Raw genomic sequence first — 15,188 nt, 5'->3', positions numbered from 1 at the left:
GCTTGCTTGGAGCAACTGTAAAATCATTCTCGTTTTGCTGCACCGCCCTGACAAAATGCAGATATATATATTGTCATTCAAGTTGCTAAAGGGTCAACACCATTAAAGTGGATGGTCCTAGTGTGACAGATTTAAAAAAACAAAAACAAAAAAACAAAAGTAATTTAAATTTGTTCATCCTAATTGTCAGGAGGTCTACCTGGCTGGCACACCTTTTAATAAATAAATACATTTTGTAAACCATCACAATGTAATAGGTAAAAGTGGCTATTAATGGCATGATTGGCCTGCCACAGCCTGCCACCATCATCCAGCTTGCTTGGAGCAACTGTAAAATCATTCTCATTTTGCTGCACCGCCCTGACAAAATGCAGCTAATTTGACCATTGAAGTGCATTTATTAAGTAAAAGTTCAACTGAGACACACCTTTGCTATAATGTCGAGCAAACAAATAATTGTTTTAGGTGCTTATCTTGTTAAATTTTTAAGAAATGTACAGCGTTCCTCCTTCCTGAATTCCTCCCTCAGAACGCACTCCCAGAGCACCGACGCAACAAATTCTTTTGAAAGTGAAGCTGATTTGACTGTCAAAAGTGCATTTATTAAGGAAAAGTTAGACTGAATCAAACCTTTGCTATAATTTCAAAAAATCAGATCATTGTTTTTAGGTGGTTATCTTGTTAAATTTTGATGAAATGCACAGTGAGTCTTTCCGTGCATGCGTCTATTTCCACGTATCAACTTTTGAACTTTCGCATCTGATTTGACCGTCAAAGTGCATTTATTAACAAAAAGTTAGACTGAGACACACCTTTGCTATAATTTTGAGCAAACAAATAATTGTTTGTAGGTGTTAATCTTGTTAAATTCTTGTTAAAGTCCTCTTGTGCACACTACCGCGGCCGCCATTTGGCAGCCAATCGATTTTTGGCACAACACCGGCCCACATTTCTGGGTTGTCATCGGTGACGTGTAACAAACGCGTCAGCGCTGATGCATAATAGATGTGACGTATACGGCGACGCAACGCATTTATGGATTTTTCCACTTTATTAGATATGTTTGGACTAATGCGACTTATAGGGCGATGCGACATGTACAGTGGAAAATACGGTAGGCGTGCACTATCAGGTGCCAGTGGAAAAAAGAAAACAAAAAACATTCAAGACAATTACAATATTTCCAATTCTCTCAGTGAAAATGCAAAAATTACTGCCTATCTGTATGTTTGTCAGGGAATTTTTGGTCAAAGGTTATGTATGTTTTTATCACTATGGCGGAGAACATTCTTCCCCTCTGCCATGAGAACAAGAAGTCCAAAACAAGCTGAAACTGTCTCCCAAGACACTATCTTATCTCTGCCCATGAACCATATGTTGGGTAAAGGGAGAGTGCTGCAGCTGTCTTCAAGGACACATCCTGAACTCTGTGAACTCGGCTGAGCTAGAAGGATACAAAAGTGAACAGATAATGTGACTTGTGGCTTATTTCTGTGATTGATTTTCATGTGTATACATCTATGTATGTATATTCATGTAATCTTGAAGTCTGACTTTGCAAGTATAAATACCTGTTAAAAATCTTCTCCTGCCATCGAGTGCGGTTCTTTTGGGTAAACAACGTTAGAGACATTTTCTCCAACGATGTTATTGTTCATACAAGACATTCAAATATTGTAATTATTAGAAAATATTTTACTGTCCTAATACACATTACAAACAGAAAAACAACTGCTTTTCTTTGATTTGTGTTATGATCATTGCCACATTTATGAAATGCCACTAAAACTTGTTGTAGTGTGGGTTTGTTATGAATACCCACATGTGGGAGCATTTGAGAGGCCTGAGGTGGGTGTTTATATTTGTATTCTCAAACGAAGGGTTGGAAAATGACCTGTCTCCTATGATTACATCCTGACTAAGTGGAAGTGACGAGGTAATTGTGAAATCTATTTAAAAGAATTGTAGTCCGTCTCGCTGTCTCAGTATTTCTTCCTTCCTCTCCTGGTGCTTCTCTCTTTTCAGGTCATTAGTCGATTCTCCTTTTCTGCACCTACTCTTTGTCGTCTCATTCACGCGGCCGTGTTCCTGTTTTTTCTCTCAGTCTGTTTTGCTTATTTTATTTTTACTTGTTTACGTCCTTCTAGCCTTTAGGGGATCACATTTCTTGCTCTCTGTCTGGGAGCAACATGTACTATTCTGAATCCTCTGCGCTCTCAGAAGAAGTGTGTTTATACAAAAATCCAGCATCAGATCGATCCTGTGATGTTGCTCAGATCAATACCACAGAGAATGTCACAGTTCTGCTAGAAAAAAGAAAAAAAAAAGAAAGATGATTCTTTCTTACCTTTTTGTATTTCACATGTTGGCGTCTAGTTTGAACTTGTCACTTGTTCTCTCTCGCACACAGTGGCGTCCATTCCTCCCTGGTTTGAAATATGAAGTGATCGACTCGGCCTACATCTCCCTGTACACAGGTAAGAGCTGTTCATTTCATTTCTCCGAAAGATTTTTTTGACAAATGTTTTGAACTTAAATGATCACTCAATGTCCAAGGTGATGCAGCGATAACGTTTTTGCCCATATTAGTGTGTTTATGTGTGGGGATTTGTTAGTCTGTAGCATTAATTCAATTCAGTTTATTTATATAGCACCAATTCACAACAACGTTGTCTCAGGGCACTTTACAGAAACATACATATATATAAAAAGCCGTTGAATCTTCACTTCGTCACAGTTTCCCAGTCTGAGCAAGCACAGTGGCAACAGTGGAAAGGAAAAACTCCCTTTTAAAAGAAAGAAACCTCCAGCAGAACCAGTCTCAGGACGAGCGGCCATCTGCTTCGACCGGTTGGGTTTGAGAGGACAGGAAGTAGAAATAGACGAACACAGAATGGCAGGTCAAGGTGCAGGTGCAGGTGAAGCTGAAAGACAAAAACACATGTCAAGGATAGAAAAAATAATTACAAATACAAAACAGGTTGAGCAGAGTAAGTAAAGACTGTAACATAGTGAAGCAATGTGGTCAGTTTGTCCTCCAGCAGTCTAAGCCTATAGCAGCATAACTAAGGGATAGCTCAGGAAACCCAAATCAACCCTAACTATAGGATTTATCAAAAAGGAAAGTCTTAAGCTCAGTCTTAAAACTAGACAATGTGTCAGCCTCATGGACAGAAACTGGAAGTTGGTTTCACAAGAGAGGAGCCTGATAACTGACAGAGCTTCCTCTCATTCTGCTTTTGATTTAGCAAAATATCTTATGAACCACTGGACATAAGTGGACAAAATAATCACTAGATGTGAGTCTACAACTCCTTAATACTTGGAGTCACTTCAATTCAAAATGTCTGCCACAGCTTTTTGACCTTAGCCAACACAAAAATGTCTATATCTTGTTTAATTGTACAGATTTTGCGCTAAAATCTGTTAGTAGACGAGAGCCATTCTGTAGCTCACAAATATCTACATAAACTATGAGATCATGTATATGTTCATTTGCAATGTTCAACCAAAATGTTTAAATCTAAAGAAGATCTTTGTTTAAAACTCTGGCATGAAAGACAAAGGTCTGTATGAAAGAATTATGTAACCATTACGGATACCCAGATATACGTAAGGACAAATGAGAACAGAGACCAAGACCAGTATACACATACATACATACACACATGCACATATATATATATATATATATATATATATATATATATATACTATTATACTATTTTTTCAGTGTTTTTTGTTTTACTTAAAATAATAAAATTATAAAACAGTAACTTGTAGTTTACCTCACAACCTCTCCATTAATTTTACTTTCTAAAAAACTATGCTAAATAAACCTTGTAGTTTAGCCCTATTTTCTCATTGGATAGTTGCCGATTTCTTTTAGAAACACATCAGACCCTGTCCATGTGGGGTAAAAGGTGTTATTTGCAGCAAAGATAAGAACACTACCTCCTGAGTGGATGCTTAACTCCTGTAGGGCTGAGAACAGGAATATGTCACCAGGAGTCAGTTACTGTAAACAGGGGAAACTTCCAGCTGCTCCAAAAAAATGATGTGCGGAGTTGTTGCTTGGATGTATGCCAAGCCCTGCCATCTTGTTTATGACAAGCTGTGACAGAGAAGAATGAGGCCTCGTGCATTAGATGAGGTCACTCACTGGATTCGAGCATTACCATCTCATCATCTCCCACAACCTGTCCTCCCCCCTTTTTTTCCCTATATGTCACACCCTGCTGCTCACTAGGTCTCTCCATGTCCTCATTCTGGAAAGTATTTGATGTTTGAGAAGAACTTTTATAGACTATTCTCAGAGAAACTTGTTCTCGCCTTAATTATTAAAACAGTATTTTCAAAGTGGCTGCACTGAAAAAGAAACAGTATTTGACTTGAGTTAGTAATTATATCTGTACTAAGAGTGCTTCATTAGTCTCTTTTTCACATTTTATGTTGCTTTTCTTAATGCATATTTTTAACACTGGACAGACTCACAGGAAAACAAGTTTAATCTGAAAAAATTATTCCTATTATTATTCAAATGAAGAACTGGTTTATGTAATAGTATGTTTTATTTGTTACATGAATACATAATAAAATTGCTAAATTATGTCTCTTGGGTGCAATCAAATTATATGTGTTTAATATATTATATGCAATTTATTATTTAAAATAAACACTGTTAAACTTGGGATAATTTTGAGACCACAAAATTTAAAAAATAACCCACACACATTGACATGGTATTAACCTCACCTCAGTACCTGCTTTCAACATGAACAATGCTCATTTTGAAAAAAAAAAAAAAAAAAAAGTGATGCAGATTTAAAGAGTAGATTACACTGTTTTGTTTTTGGCTTCTGTTCTTGTGATGAAGATGTAGGAACGCAGATACGGAGTGAGTCTCTAAGGGAAAGTTTGCATGTGGAAATCAGGAATATGATCAACAGAAACTGTATGGAAAGGAATTTAGAAAGGCTTATTCTGTGTGCTGTATGCACATAAACATTTGACCATCCTGTTAATTACAAAACATTTCTCCCATCAGGCCTTGCGCCTGACATGCCATTAATCACACTCTCTCTCCTCCCTCCCTGCTATTGATCGGTGTAATTATGACTGCCCTGCTCTTTAGTTTTTATTTACTTCCATTTTACTACCTCTTTCTTTGCCACACCTTTCACCCTCACCCTTCAATTGATTTTTTTCCTTTAAAACCTGTCAATATTGATAAAGATTATGCTTTTTTTGCTACTGGTAATAGTAAGAGGACCATGCTAGATGTTTTTTCCACTTCCAGATGAGTCTAGTCTGAAGATGAACACTGTGGACCACGTCCCTCAGACCCTGGCCAGTCACATCCGTCTCACTGAAGAGTCTTGGCCTCAGGGGCCAGAGGGAGGCCCCGTCATGCAACACGGAGCTGACATGTTGAGGCCAGATCCCAGGGATACATTCTATAGCAGTAAGGCTGTTACTCTTTTCGTCTGTTTTTTTTTTTTTTGGCCGTGTTTTTGTCTAATTAACTGTTCACCTCACAGCAGCCATCCATTTAGCTCTATGCAGACATTTATTAGTTTAATCAGCCCTGCTGTATTCCAATTTTTGTTTCCCCACATCTTCTTTTTAAGGTTCAACCATTTATTCACATATCTGCAGTTAAACCGAGTTCCAGCCAAGTCTTTCTTTGCCCAATCTTTCAAATTGTCTCTTTCTTCAGCCCCGATGATTGACGCCTCCCGCATGGAAAATGTTCTTCCAGCGTGTCTCTACTCTCCAACCTACGTAGTCAAAGACTTTCCCATCGCCAGATACCAGGGCCTGCAGTTTGTGAGTCACAAATGAATGACATCTGCATTGGTTTTGACTATTTAAGACAGGATTTCTTGTTACAAAAACATGCATGCTAGATCATTTTAAACTGGTTGAAAAGTTCCACAAATATTCACTGAAGTAGACAGAAAACAAAAGAAAAGGAGCAGATGAGCTAAGCTTATTTATGTTGGTTTGGACATCAACATATCATCCTTTTCTTTCTGTAAAAGCATAAAGATGGCAGGTGTTAAGCACTGCTCCCCCCTTTAGGACAGTACATTTTACTGCAGCAGCTAAACAGTGATGAGCTGCGGAAGAGTTATTTAATAGGACGAGTATTGCTTTAAAAGTGCAGCAGTTGAACAATGGTTTTAATTTAAATGTCATAAAATGATTGAAGCAGATAATAAACTTCTTTGACTGTTTACTGTGCATAAAGTGTTTGAATATCTTGGATATATTAACCTAGCAGCAACTATTTTTTTAGGTCTACTTATCGTTTGTCTACCCTAATGACTTCACGCGGCTCACCCACATGGAGAGGGAGAATAAGTGTTTCTACAGAGAGTCTCCTATCTACTTGGAAAAGTAAGTATTTAAAAAAAATAAAGGCAAACTAACATTTGTCTCTAGTTTTTATGAGCAACGGCACTGTTTATGTAGAAAAAGTGTTATTTTAAATAAAATTAGACGTTCACATTGTCACATATTGACATCTTATTAAGTCATTATACCACTTTGAACCTTTAGGGGCTCCGGTAGCTTGGTGGTCAGTGCTGTGGTCTTGCCATCCTGAGAATGGAGCCCAGGTTTAGGCCTGTTGCGATAAACAATAAATCAATTAATTGCATGATAAATTAAAATGATTGTCCTTATTTTCATATATCGGCTTTCTTTATCATTTCTTTGCGTCTCTCCCTTTCTACTGAAGACACTGGATGACAAAAAGCTCAACTCCGGTGCTCTTAACTGACCCCTCCCATTCTCTTTTTTCTTTAAAATCCATTTTAACCGTCCAAAATTGTGTTTTTGGATCGTTAAAAGCAGCTAAGATGAGAAACTAAGCTACGAGCTAAGCTAACAAGCTGACCTGAGGGAAAACAACTCCGTCTTGTCGAAGCTCCATAATTCACGATTGAAACTTGTGCCTTCATGTAAAAAGTTGTTTTTCTTTGCAAAAAGAAGCTGAGAACTTGTTTACTGATTTTTTTATTAAAAGCTTTGTGTGACAAATGCTATGCTAAAGAGCTCAAACCACACTGAGCAGCCGCCATTTTGAGAACCAAAGAGAGGCAACACAACCCAACAAACATTTCTTCTTAATTTTGACAGTAATTACAAATTATTGTCAAATTTCAAACAATATTATAGTTTATCACAATAATTTCTGAGACAATTAATCACGCAGCAAAATTTGTTATTGTGACAGGCCTACTAAGGTTGCTTCGGGAAGGGCATTCGGCGTAAAACAATTGCCAAATCTTTCATGCGAATTTGCTCACTGTGGCGAACCCTAGAGAAGGGAGCAGCCGAAAGAAACATACTTTTACTACTTTGAAACTTTAATCTTCAATTAAACTGTGTGTGTGTGTGTGTATGTGCATTGTCTTGTTTTGTTTGCCAGGTTTGGTTTCTACAAATACATGAAGATGGATGAGGAAGAGGATGACAGACCGTTCTTTTTTCCCAACCCAGATGGTAACTAATAATAAGCAAACAGAGTGATCCAAACTCCAATCCTGGACCCAAATTTGTATATTTGCACAAACGTACAGACTCTAACGACTTTGAATCTCCTTTGTGTCAAACCAGATTTCCTAGAGGAAGAGGAAGTAGTGGACACTGAGGACGAGGCAGAGATTGTTGGCACGCAGGCACCCAGAAAATCTTCTCACACAAGCCAAACCAGTCATACTTTCAGCCCATCCCATCAGCGCTCGCAAACAGGGCCTACTTCAGCTGGCAGGGAGGAGGAAGAAGAGGAGCAAGATCCAAAGGAAGAGAAAGAGGGAGTGGTTAATAGTATCATACATCAAAGAAAAAGGAAACAGTTTCCACACAGAGACAGACACATGGGGAGGGTTCTGGACAGAGACTGGGGAAGAGATCATACCCAGGGAAATATAAGACAAGACACTGGGAAGGAACCTGATGAGGATCATCTCAGGGGTCTTCAGCCTGATATGGATAGTGTGGTTCGGGGTCGCTCCTTGTCATGGATCCAGACTGGTCCATCAGACCAGGACCCAATCAAAAAGTCAAAAATTGCTGGGGAAGGTGTTGAGATACCACACAAACTTAGCAAGTCCTCACTGCTTTTCCCACAAAAGTCTTCCCTCTCTGCCCTTGCCAGCCGAGCCAAGCAGATCCTCAGCAACTCCGCCCATAGCAAACACCCCCCTAATAACAACAGCAACAAGCCTGCTGGCAACAAAAAGGAAAAGAGGGAGGAGAACAAGATCTACATCACTAGGCCCCGTCCTGCAAAGGAAAGAGAAAAAGAGAGGGAGCAGCGACGAGAGCGGAGGGAAAAGAGGGCATCTCACCACCCTAGAGAGATTTTCCCAGGGGTCTTTTTGTATCAAACTGGGAAGAGCACTAGACTGGTCAATAGGGGTCACAAAGGACATGGTGGGAGAAGTGTAACAGGGGTTAGACACCTTATTAGTGCCCCTCAGCTTTGGCCAAATCCCCCGACAAAGGAAAGTAAAGCATTAACCCACAATGGAAACATCAATATACAGAGTGAAACTGTACAGAGGTCTGCTAACAAAGCAGCAGCACCAAAACAAATGGAGAAAAATAAGAGGAAAAGGGATCCTCAAGACTTAAAAATTACTGTTAGAACTGACCTGCCCAGCAGTAGAGACCACCTGATTCCACGATCCTATCACCAAAATCTTGCTTCTACCCCAGCCACCACACTCAACTCTACAGAAAACACAATCCAGGGTCAGTTACGAGTCACTTCTTACCTCAGGACCTCGGTGATTACAGAGTCCCAGCAGCAACCAGAACCAGAGCTCAACCCTGCTGACATCGACCAGGATACAAACCGCTCTAATCCTGACCCCGACCCTGATCGGGAGCCAGAACCAGAGGAGGGGGAAATGTCAGACTACAGCTACGAGGAGGTGGAGGTTCGTCCAGGTTGGGCAGAGGAGAGCATCAACTGGCAGAGGACTTTCTCCGTTAATCCAATGGACTTCGAGCTGCTGCGCTCAGACTGGAACGACCTGCGCTGCAACGTGTCTGGCAACCTTCAGCTGGCAGAGAGTGAAGTGGTGGATGTGTTGGCGCAGTACATGGAGAAACTGAATGAACGCAACGGAGGGTAAGCATAAAAAGTGAATAATATAGGACAATCTGTTTTCCGGCTTACGGAAATGTAAAAAGTGAAGTAATTTTACCATAATTGCCATGCCCTGGTGCTGTTCCATCATATTAACAGTCCTCAGTGATTGGTTTACAACAAGGTCTGCAGTTTGTGATTGCAAGCCTTGATGTTATTTGCATGAAATAGCCTTTCTATTTTAATTTTTCTCCTTCATCAACCATGCCTCACAATGCCGCTGTTAATTAGTAGCAGCATACTTGAAGTTCTTTGACTAAACAGTTTAAAAAAAAACTGTGAAAAGGATTTGAGAAATAGTCCAAACATACAGCCTTCTTTTGTATCTGTGTGTTGTAGCCTGCCTTTGATTTTTTAAAAATATTTTCTACATGTTGTATGTGTATGTGCAGGATCTACACCCTGCTGCGAATCATCAACGTCGAGAAGAGGCGAGACTCAGCCAGAGGGAATCGTTACCTGGTGGAGCTGGAGCTGATGGAGAGAGGCCGCAGCGTGGTACGTCTTTCGGAGTACATTTACCTGCTGCTGCACCGCGGCAGGCAGGGAGAAGAAAGTCTCGAAAACACAGATTCTGCCCCGGCGTCTGCACCTGCTCCACTTCTCTCTTCGGCCACGACCAGCTTCACCACCCAAAAACCACCACCTTCTACCAAGTCCGCGGCACGTTCCGGAACAACACCGTGGAGCACAATCTATGCTAAGCCCCTTCTCTGTCAGCCGGTCATGCTGCAGTGGAGGAGAGATGTCATGGTGCACTTTGTGGTGCCAGGTTAGTCAAAGGTTATTTTATTCTTAAAATTGCTCAGCTGGTGATTAAACAAAACGAAAAGGCTGCTAAAAAAAAAAAAAATCAGTTTTTTAAAGTTTCATCTTGCTTCTGTCGTTCAGTGAAGAATCAGGCACGCTGGGTGCAACAGTTCATCTCTGACATGGAGAATCTTCACCAGCAAACAAAGGATGACAACTTCAGCATCATCATCGTTGACTTCGAGAGTGAAGACATGGACGTGGAGCAGGCTCTTAAGGAGAGCAGTGTGCCACGGTGGGTGGAAGCTACGAGCAGCCATGTCGTAACAAACCACACAATATTCCTCAGGTGGTAATGTGAGAGTTTTATGTGCACATTTGTTTTTACAGATATGAGTATCTAAGGAGGGAAGGGAACTTTGAGCGCTCTTCAGGACTGCAGATTGGAGTGGACACCATTGAGGTCAGAGAAACAAACACACAGAGGAAAGACAACAAAGTTCAGTCATGTCATCTGGACGTTTTTTTTTTGTTTTTTTTTTATGTCGACTGCAGAGTGGTGCTATTTTTACTTTTAGTCAGACAGAAAAATAATTAAACTAATAAAAAATGCCACCTAGTTAAATTAGGAATAAAATTAGGTCACACATCGCAGGGGTGAGCCGTGTTTCACAAACCAGACGTTAGAGGTTTACAATAATTTATTACAGCTAGGAAAACAAATGCTGCAAGTAGTCCAAATATTAAAACCTGGCCAAATTCGGTATAATAAAAGCATTAAAAGGGCATCTCAGTCAGTAGCAGTCTGAGGGGGAAAAGATACAGTCTTAGCTGAAAGGGGAGTGGTCCTCTCGCCCTTGCACGGTGCTCCCAGGAGGTCCCGAGTCTCGACCTTCAGTGATCTCCAGGCACTCTATCCAGAGTCCAGTGTCCTTCCACGGCCTCGATCTCACCCGGCGCTCATACTTCCTTGAGTCCGGCGTCCCATAGCGACCTCAACCTCCAGCGATCTCCAATGCTCGGTCCTCCGCCCTCGATACCGGACCCGGACGACTGCACCCTCCAACCGCGCACAATCCACCGTGCCGACCAGCTTAGCTTGTTTCCTGGGTGCATCCTTACCCCCACTAGTCTCCGCTCTTAATCACTGTGCCTTTAGTTTCTGCAAATCTGCTGCTCTGCTGACTGGCTTGTCCCCGACTGTTGCCCCTCGGTTGTGGTTACGCACCTGGCCGTTGCGCTCCTCGGCCTCCTGCCCCTCGGCGGTTTCTGCGCGCGTATGCTATTGTGTCCGTTCTGTCGCGCCCTTGTGCTCATTGTTCTGCACTTTTTATTTCCCCATTCCTGGCTTTCATGTCATTCCAGCTGATGGGGAACACCTGCGCGAGCTGTCATAGTCTCTGGCTGTGTCACAGGTGGCAGCCTCAAAAAAATTAACAGATGATCAGCAAGTTTAAACATGCAAATAAAAACACAAAAAGCCACATTACTACATTGAGACGTTTCATCCTTCATCCAAAGGACTTCATCAGAGCACAGATTATTGATTATGAACTTTGTTTTGAACCACTTTGGCTATAGCTGCCTCAAAGGAGCCGACCGGGGAGAGGGCAGGCCCCAGAGACCATCTTATCACCATCAAACTGGTTGGTCCATTATGGGAGTGCGCTGCTTGTGGGACTCAGTTTGTTGTGTCTCTTCGGACTGATGAAGTCCTTTGGATGAAGGCCAAAACATCTCAACAACAACAAAAAAAGTCCAGATGACCTGACTGAACTTTGTTGGATTTTCTATCTACATAGATTATTGAGCATGAACTTTGATGTTTTGATGTCTGAAGCACTTTGCCTATGGCTGCCTCAGAGGAGTCAATGGGGGAGGGGGCGGGCCCCAGAATCAGAAATCTTATCACCGTCAAACTGGTTGGTCCACTATGTGAAGGTGCTGCTTGTGGAACTCCGTTTGTTGTGGCTCCTCGGACTGATGAAGTCCTTTGGATGAAGGATGAGACGTCTCAACAAAAAAAAAAGAAACCATCCAGATGACCTGAATGAACTTTGTTGGATTTTCTACCTGGATTATTGAGCATGAACTTTGACTCAGAGGAAAGACAACAGTATGTGAGGTGGCAGAAAATAAAATGCTCGCTGACGGTCAGACACTCTTGCTGACCACATGACCTTTACTGGCTGACGGACAGATGGAAAAACTGATGCATAATGAATCTTTCACTGCTGGGCCAGTCTGTTGCAGGACGTGGCTCACCCTAATCTTTGACTCCCCTCTTGTTTTTCTTGCCCGTCTCCACCGAGCAAAGCTCAGGATGATGGGGAATCACTTAGACAGAAACCATCATATGCTCTGTTTTGTGTATGCCATACCTGCCACATCCACTCCTTTTGGCAGCTTATTTGTGTGCATGCACCCTTTCTCAGTCTCTGACGCTTTCTTAGTCTCATACACACACACACACGCACACACACACTTGAGGCTCAGAGCGGTTGAAAATCTGGACAGACACTGATCCGTCAGTTGAGTGTCAGTGCTGTCAGTGTGGGATGACAGAGCTGTCACTCATGCCTAAATGACTTGCGGGCTCTTTAACTGAAGATGAGCCCCTGGTGCTGAGCTCAGACTTCTCTCCTCTTTTTAATCCTAAAATCCTGTATTGGGCTCATGTTTACATCCATTCATCTTCCACCAGCTCATCCAGCGTATTACCTCACACACTTTCCCTGTTAGCAGAAAAAACAGAAATGTAAACATGATTCAAATGCAATGATTGTGAGCAATGTTGTCGTTTGTTTTGTTTCCTTACAGGACAGCCACAGCATTGTGTTTCTGTGCGACCTGCACATCCACTTTCCTCTCAACATTTTGGAGAGCATCAGGAAGCACTGCGTGGAGGGCCGCCTTGCGTTTGCTCCCATCGTCATGAGGCTAAGCTGCGGTAGTTCTCCACTGGAGCCTGATGGTAACGCAACAAAACAAATGTTGCATGCATGTGTGCACATGACATATCATACCAATGTATATTAACAGATTATGTTTGTTGTCTTTGCTTTATGTCTTCCAACTCTTTGTATTTGACTCGTGCGTTGTTGTTTTGACTCACAGGTTACTGGGAAGTAAATGGCTTTGGTCTGTTTGGAATTTATAAGTCCGACTTTGATAAAATCGGAGGAATGAACACAGAGGAATTCAAAGACCGCTGGGGTGGAGAGGACTGGGAGCTGTTGGATAGGTAAGTGAGCTGAACTCAGTGGCACTTTAGTAAAGCTCAAAGAAAACAACATGTTGCTGCAGTCCAAGGGTTTTTTTTGGCAACACTTTACAATAGGATACACAAAATTTGCTTAACTACTGGGGAACGCCTCAGGAACGAATCAGGAACTAATTGGTAGTTAACCAGTATTCACTGGGGAACACACAGCCAAGCCTTATTAGGGGACTACTGGTTTGTTACCTTGTAAATGAAGATGAACTTATCAAAAACTAATGGGTAGTTACCAAGGAAAACAAAGAGGAACAAATCAGGAGCTACCATACCATACCTTTATTTATAAAGCACTTAAAACAGTGACAAGGCCAACCAAAGTGCTGTACAGACAGAACAACAAGTAACACACAAAGCAATATACAAAATGAGGTAAATCAGAATATAAACATAAAAATGATGCAGATAATGACGACAAACCAGTGTGGAGCATACAGGATCAAAACACAGATCTGGTGTTGAAAGCCACCTAATAGTAGTGGGTTTTTAAACGGGACTTGAAAACCGAGAGGGAGGGGGCCTGTCTGACAAAAAGAGGTAACTCGTTCCAAAGTCTGGGTCCTGCTACAGAGAAGGTAATGCTAAAAATGCTATAAACTAAGAAAAGCTAATGAGCAGTTAACCAATAGATTTACAAAAGAGAAAATCCAATAAAATCAATAATCAATAGGAAGCAGGTTTTTGACTATTTCAAGCTGTGACCTCACTGGTGCAGGGTTTATTCAGAACCCACATGGAAAATTTCTCCTCTGTTTCTGTGGTAACAAACCAGTAGTTCCCTAATAAGGCTTGGCTGTGTGTTCCCCAGTAAGTACTAGTTAACTACTCATTAGCTCCTGATTTGTTCCTGAGGTGTTCCCTACTAGTTAGGCAAATTTTGTGTATCTTATTGTAAAGTGTTATCGTATTTTTAAACAAATATAAAAATGAAACTGGACAAACAAAAATGTGCTAAACCAGGTTGAAGAGCGTTGGACCTGGAGCAGAAAGAGAGGCTTGAATAAAGTGTCCAGAGCTCGCCATGAATACATTGTAGTGTTTTTGTTTATAGCCAGAACCAAATGGAACTGAAAAAAAAAAACAGAAGCAGCTTTGATATCACACAGATCCCCTCGTCTGCCTTTCATTTTGTATTATTGCACCCATAGGCAGTGCTGTAATGATGAAGTTTTACAATGATGTCAACAATGTTTTCACATGTAGTCAAAATTCTATTATCATTTTAAAATCTGACTTTATTTGCACCATTGTGCGGTTGAGCATGTGCAGAAAAATATCTGTTTGCATTGCTTTTTCCTCTTAATTCTTAAAAAAAAAAAAATACAATTTCAGCATCCAATCAGAAACCTTTACCCAGCTGACTATGCTACTAGTAGTTTATTATTTTACCAAATGTTTAATTTATCTTAGCTTAAAGTAGAGACCAATACTGTCTAATTTTGAAATGACAAACTGCCATTTGTACAATCAGTTTTTTAATTTGCTAATAGTGATGCTAATGAATAGATTTATATTTATTTTTGTGAATTGCTTTAAAGGAAAAATGTTATTAGAAAGAAGAAAATGTCCAAATTTCAACATGTAAAAAAAGACAGTTTTTGTCGGAAAGGTATCAAGATGTTAAAATCTTCATATGCTGGACTTACTGTTACCCTGTCTGCCTTCTAGGGTGCTGCAGAACGGTTTGGAAGTTGAAAGATTGCGCTTGAGGAACTTCTTTCATTACTACCACTCCAAAAGAGGCATGTGGAACACTCAGAACAAAAAAACCCAGAAAGGATAGCGCCTCTTTTTGGTTGGAGGGTCCTAAATGGATCTGCAGGCCCACTGCGTGTGCTGGGGAGACAGAGAGACCAGTAGGAGCTCACTCACTGCCTGAACTCTGTCTTTTCTAAACAGGCTCCTGTCGAAGACTCCTCTGTTTTTGCTGTCCTGACAGATGTTTGTCTGCACAAGGAAACGGAGTCCAAATGCAAATTTTTTTGGTTGTGCAGT

At 41.0% G+C, this 15,188-nt stretch overlaps 1 protein-coding gene across 1 annotated transcript in view; it reads left to right on the top strand.

Moving 5' to 3' along the window:
• The window catches only part of b4galnt4a (beta-1,4-N-acetyl-galactosaminyl transferase 4a), a 186,546-nt gene extending 171,516 nt beyond the window's left edge, over nt 1-15,030 (top strand). The window contains exons 8-19 of the mRNA XM_037683178.1: nt 2,377-2,477; nt 5,300-5,464; nt 5,720-5,829; nt 6,302-6,402; nt 7,439-7,512; nt 7,627-9,148; nt 9,559-9,938; nt 10,058-10,211; nt 10,307-10,379; nt 12,737-12,890; nt 13,034-13,160; nt 14,862-15,030. Of these exons, the coding sequence (XP_037539106.1) occupies nt 2,377-2,477; nt 5,300-5,464; nt 5,720-5,829; nt 6,302-6,402; nt 7,439-7,512; nt 7,627-9,148; nt 9,559-9,938; nt 10,058-10,211; nt 10,307-10,379; nt 12,737-12,890; nt 13,034-13,160; nt 14,862-14,976 (3,076 nt within the window). The 3' untranslated portion in view covers nt 14,977-15,030. The remainder of the gene's footprint in view (nt 1-2,376; nt 2,478-5,299; nt 5,465-5,719; nt 5,830-6,301; nt 6,403-7,438; nt 7,513-7,626; nt 9,149-9,558; nt 9,939-10,057; nt 10,212-10,306; nt 10,380-12,736; nt 12,891-13,033; nt 13,161-14,861) is intronic.
• Nucleotides 15,031-15,188: the final 158 nt, after the last annotated feature.

This window comes from Nematolebias whitei, chromosome 10 (genome assembly GCF_014905685.2).
Source record: "Nematolebias whitei isolate Nwh7 chromosome 10, NemWhi1, whole genome shotgun sequence".
Taxonomy (NCBI): Eukaryota; Metazoa; Chordata; class Actinopteri; order Cyprinodontiformes; family Rivulidae; genus Nematolebias; species Nematolebias whitei.
The sequence above is the reverse complement of the archived record's forward strand: the minus strand, read 5'-3'. Positions and strand labels throughout refer to the sequence as shown.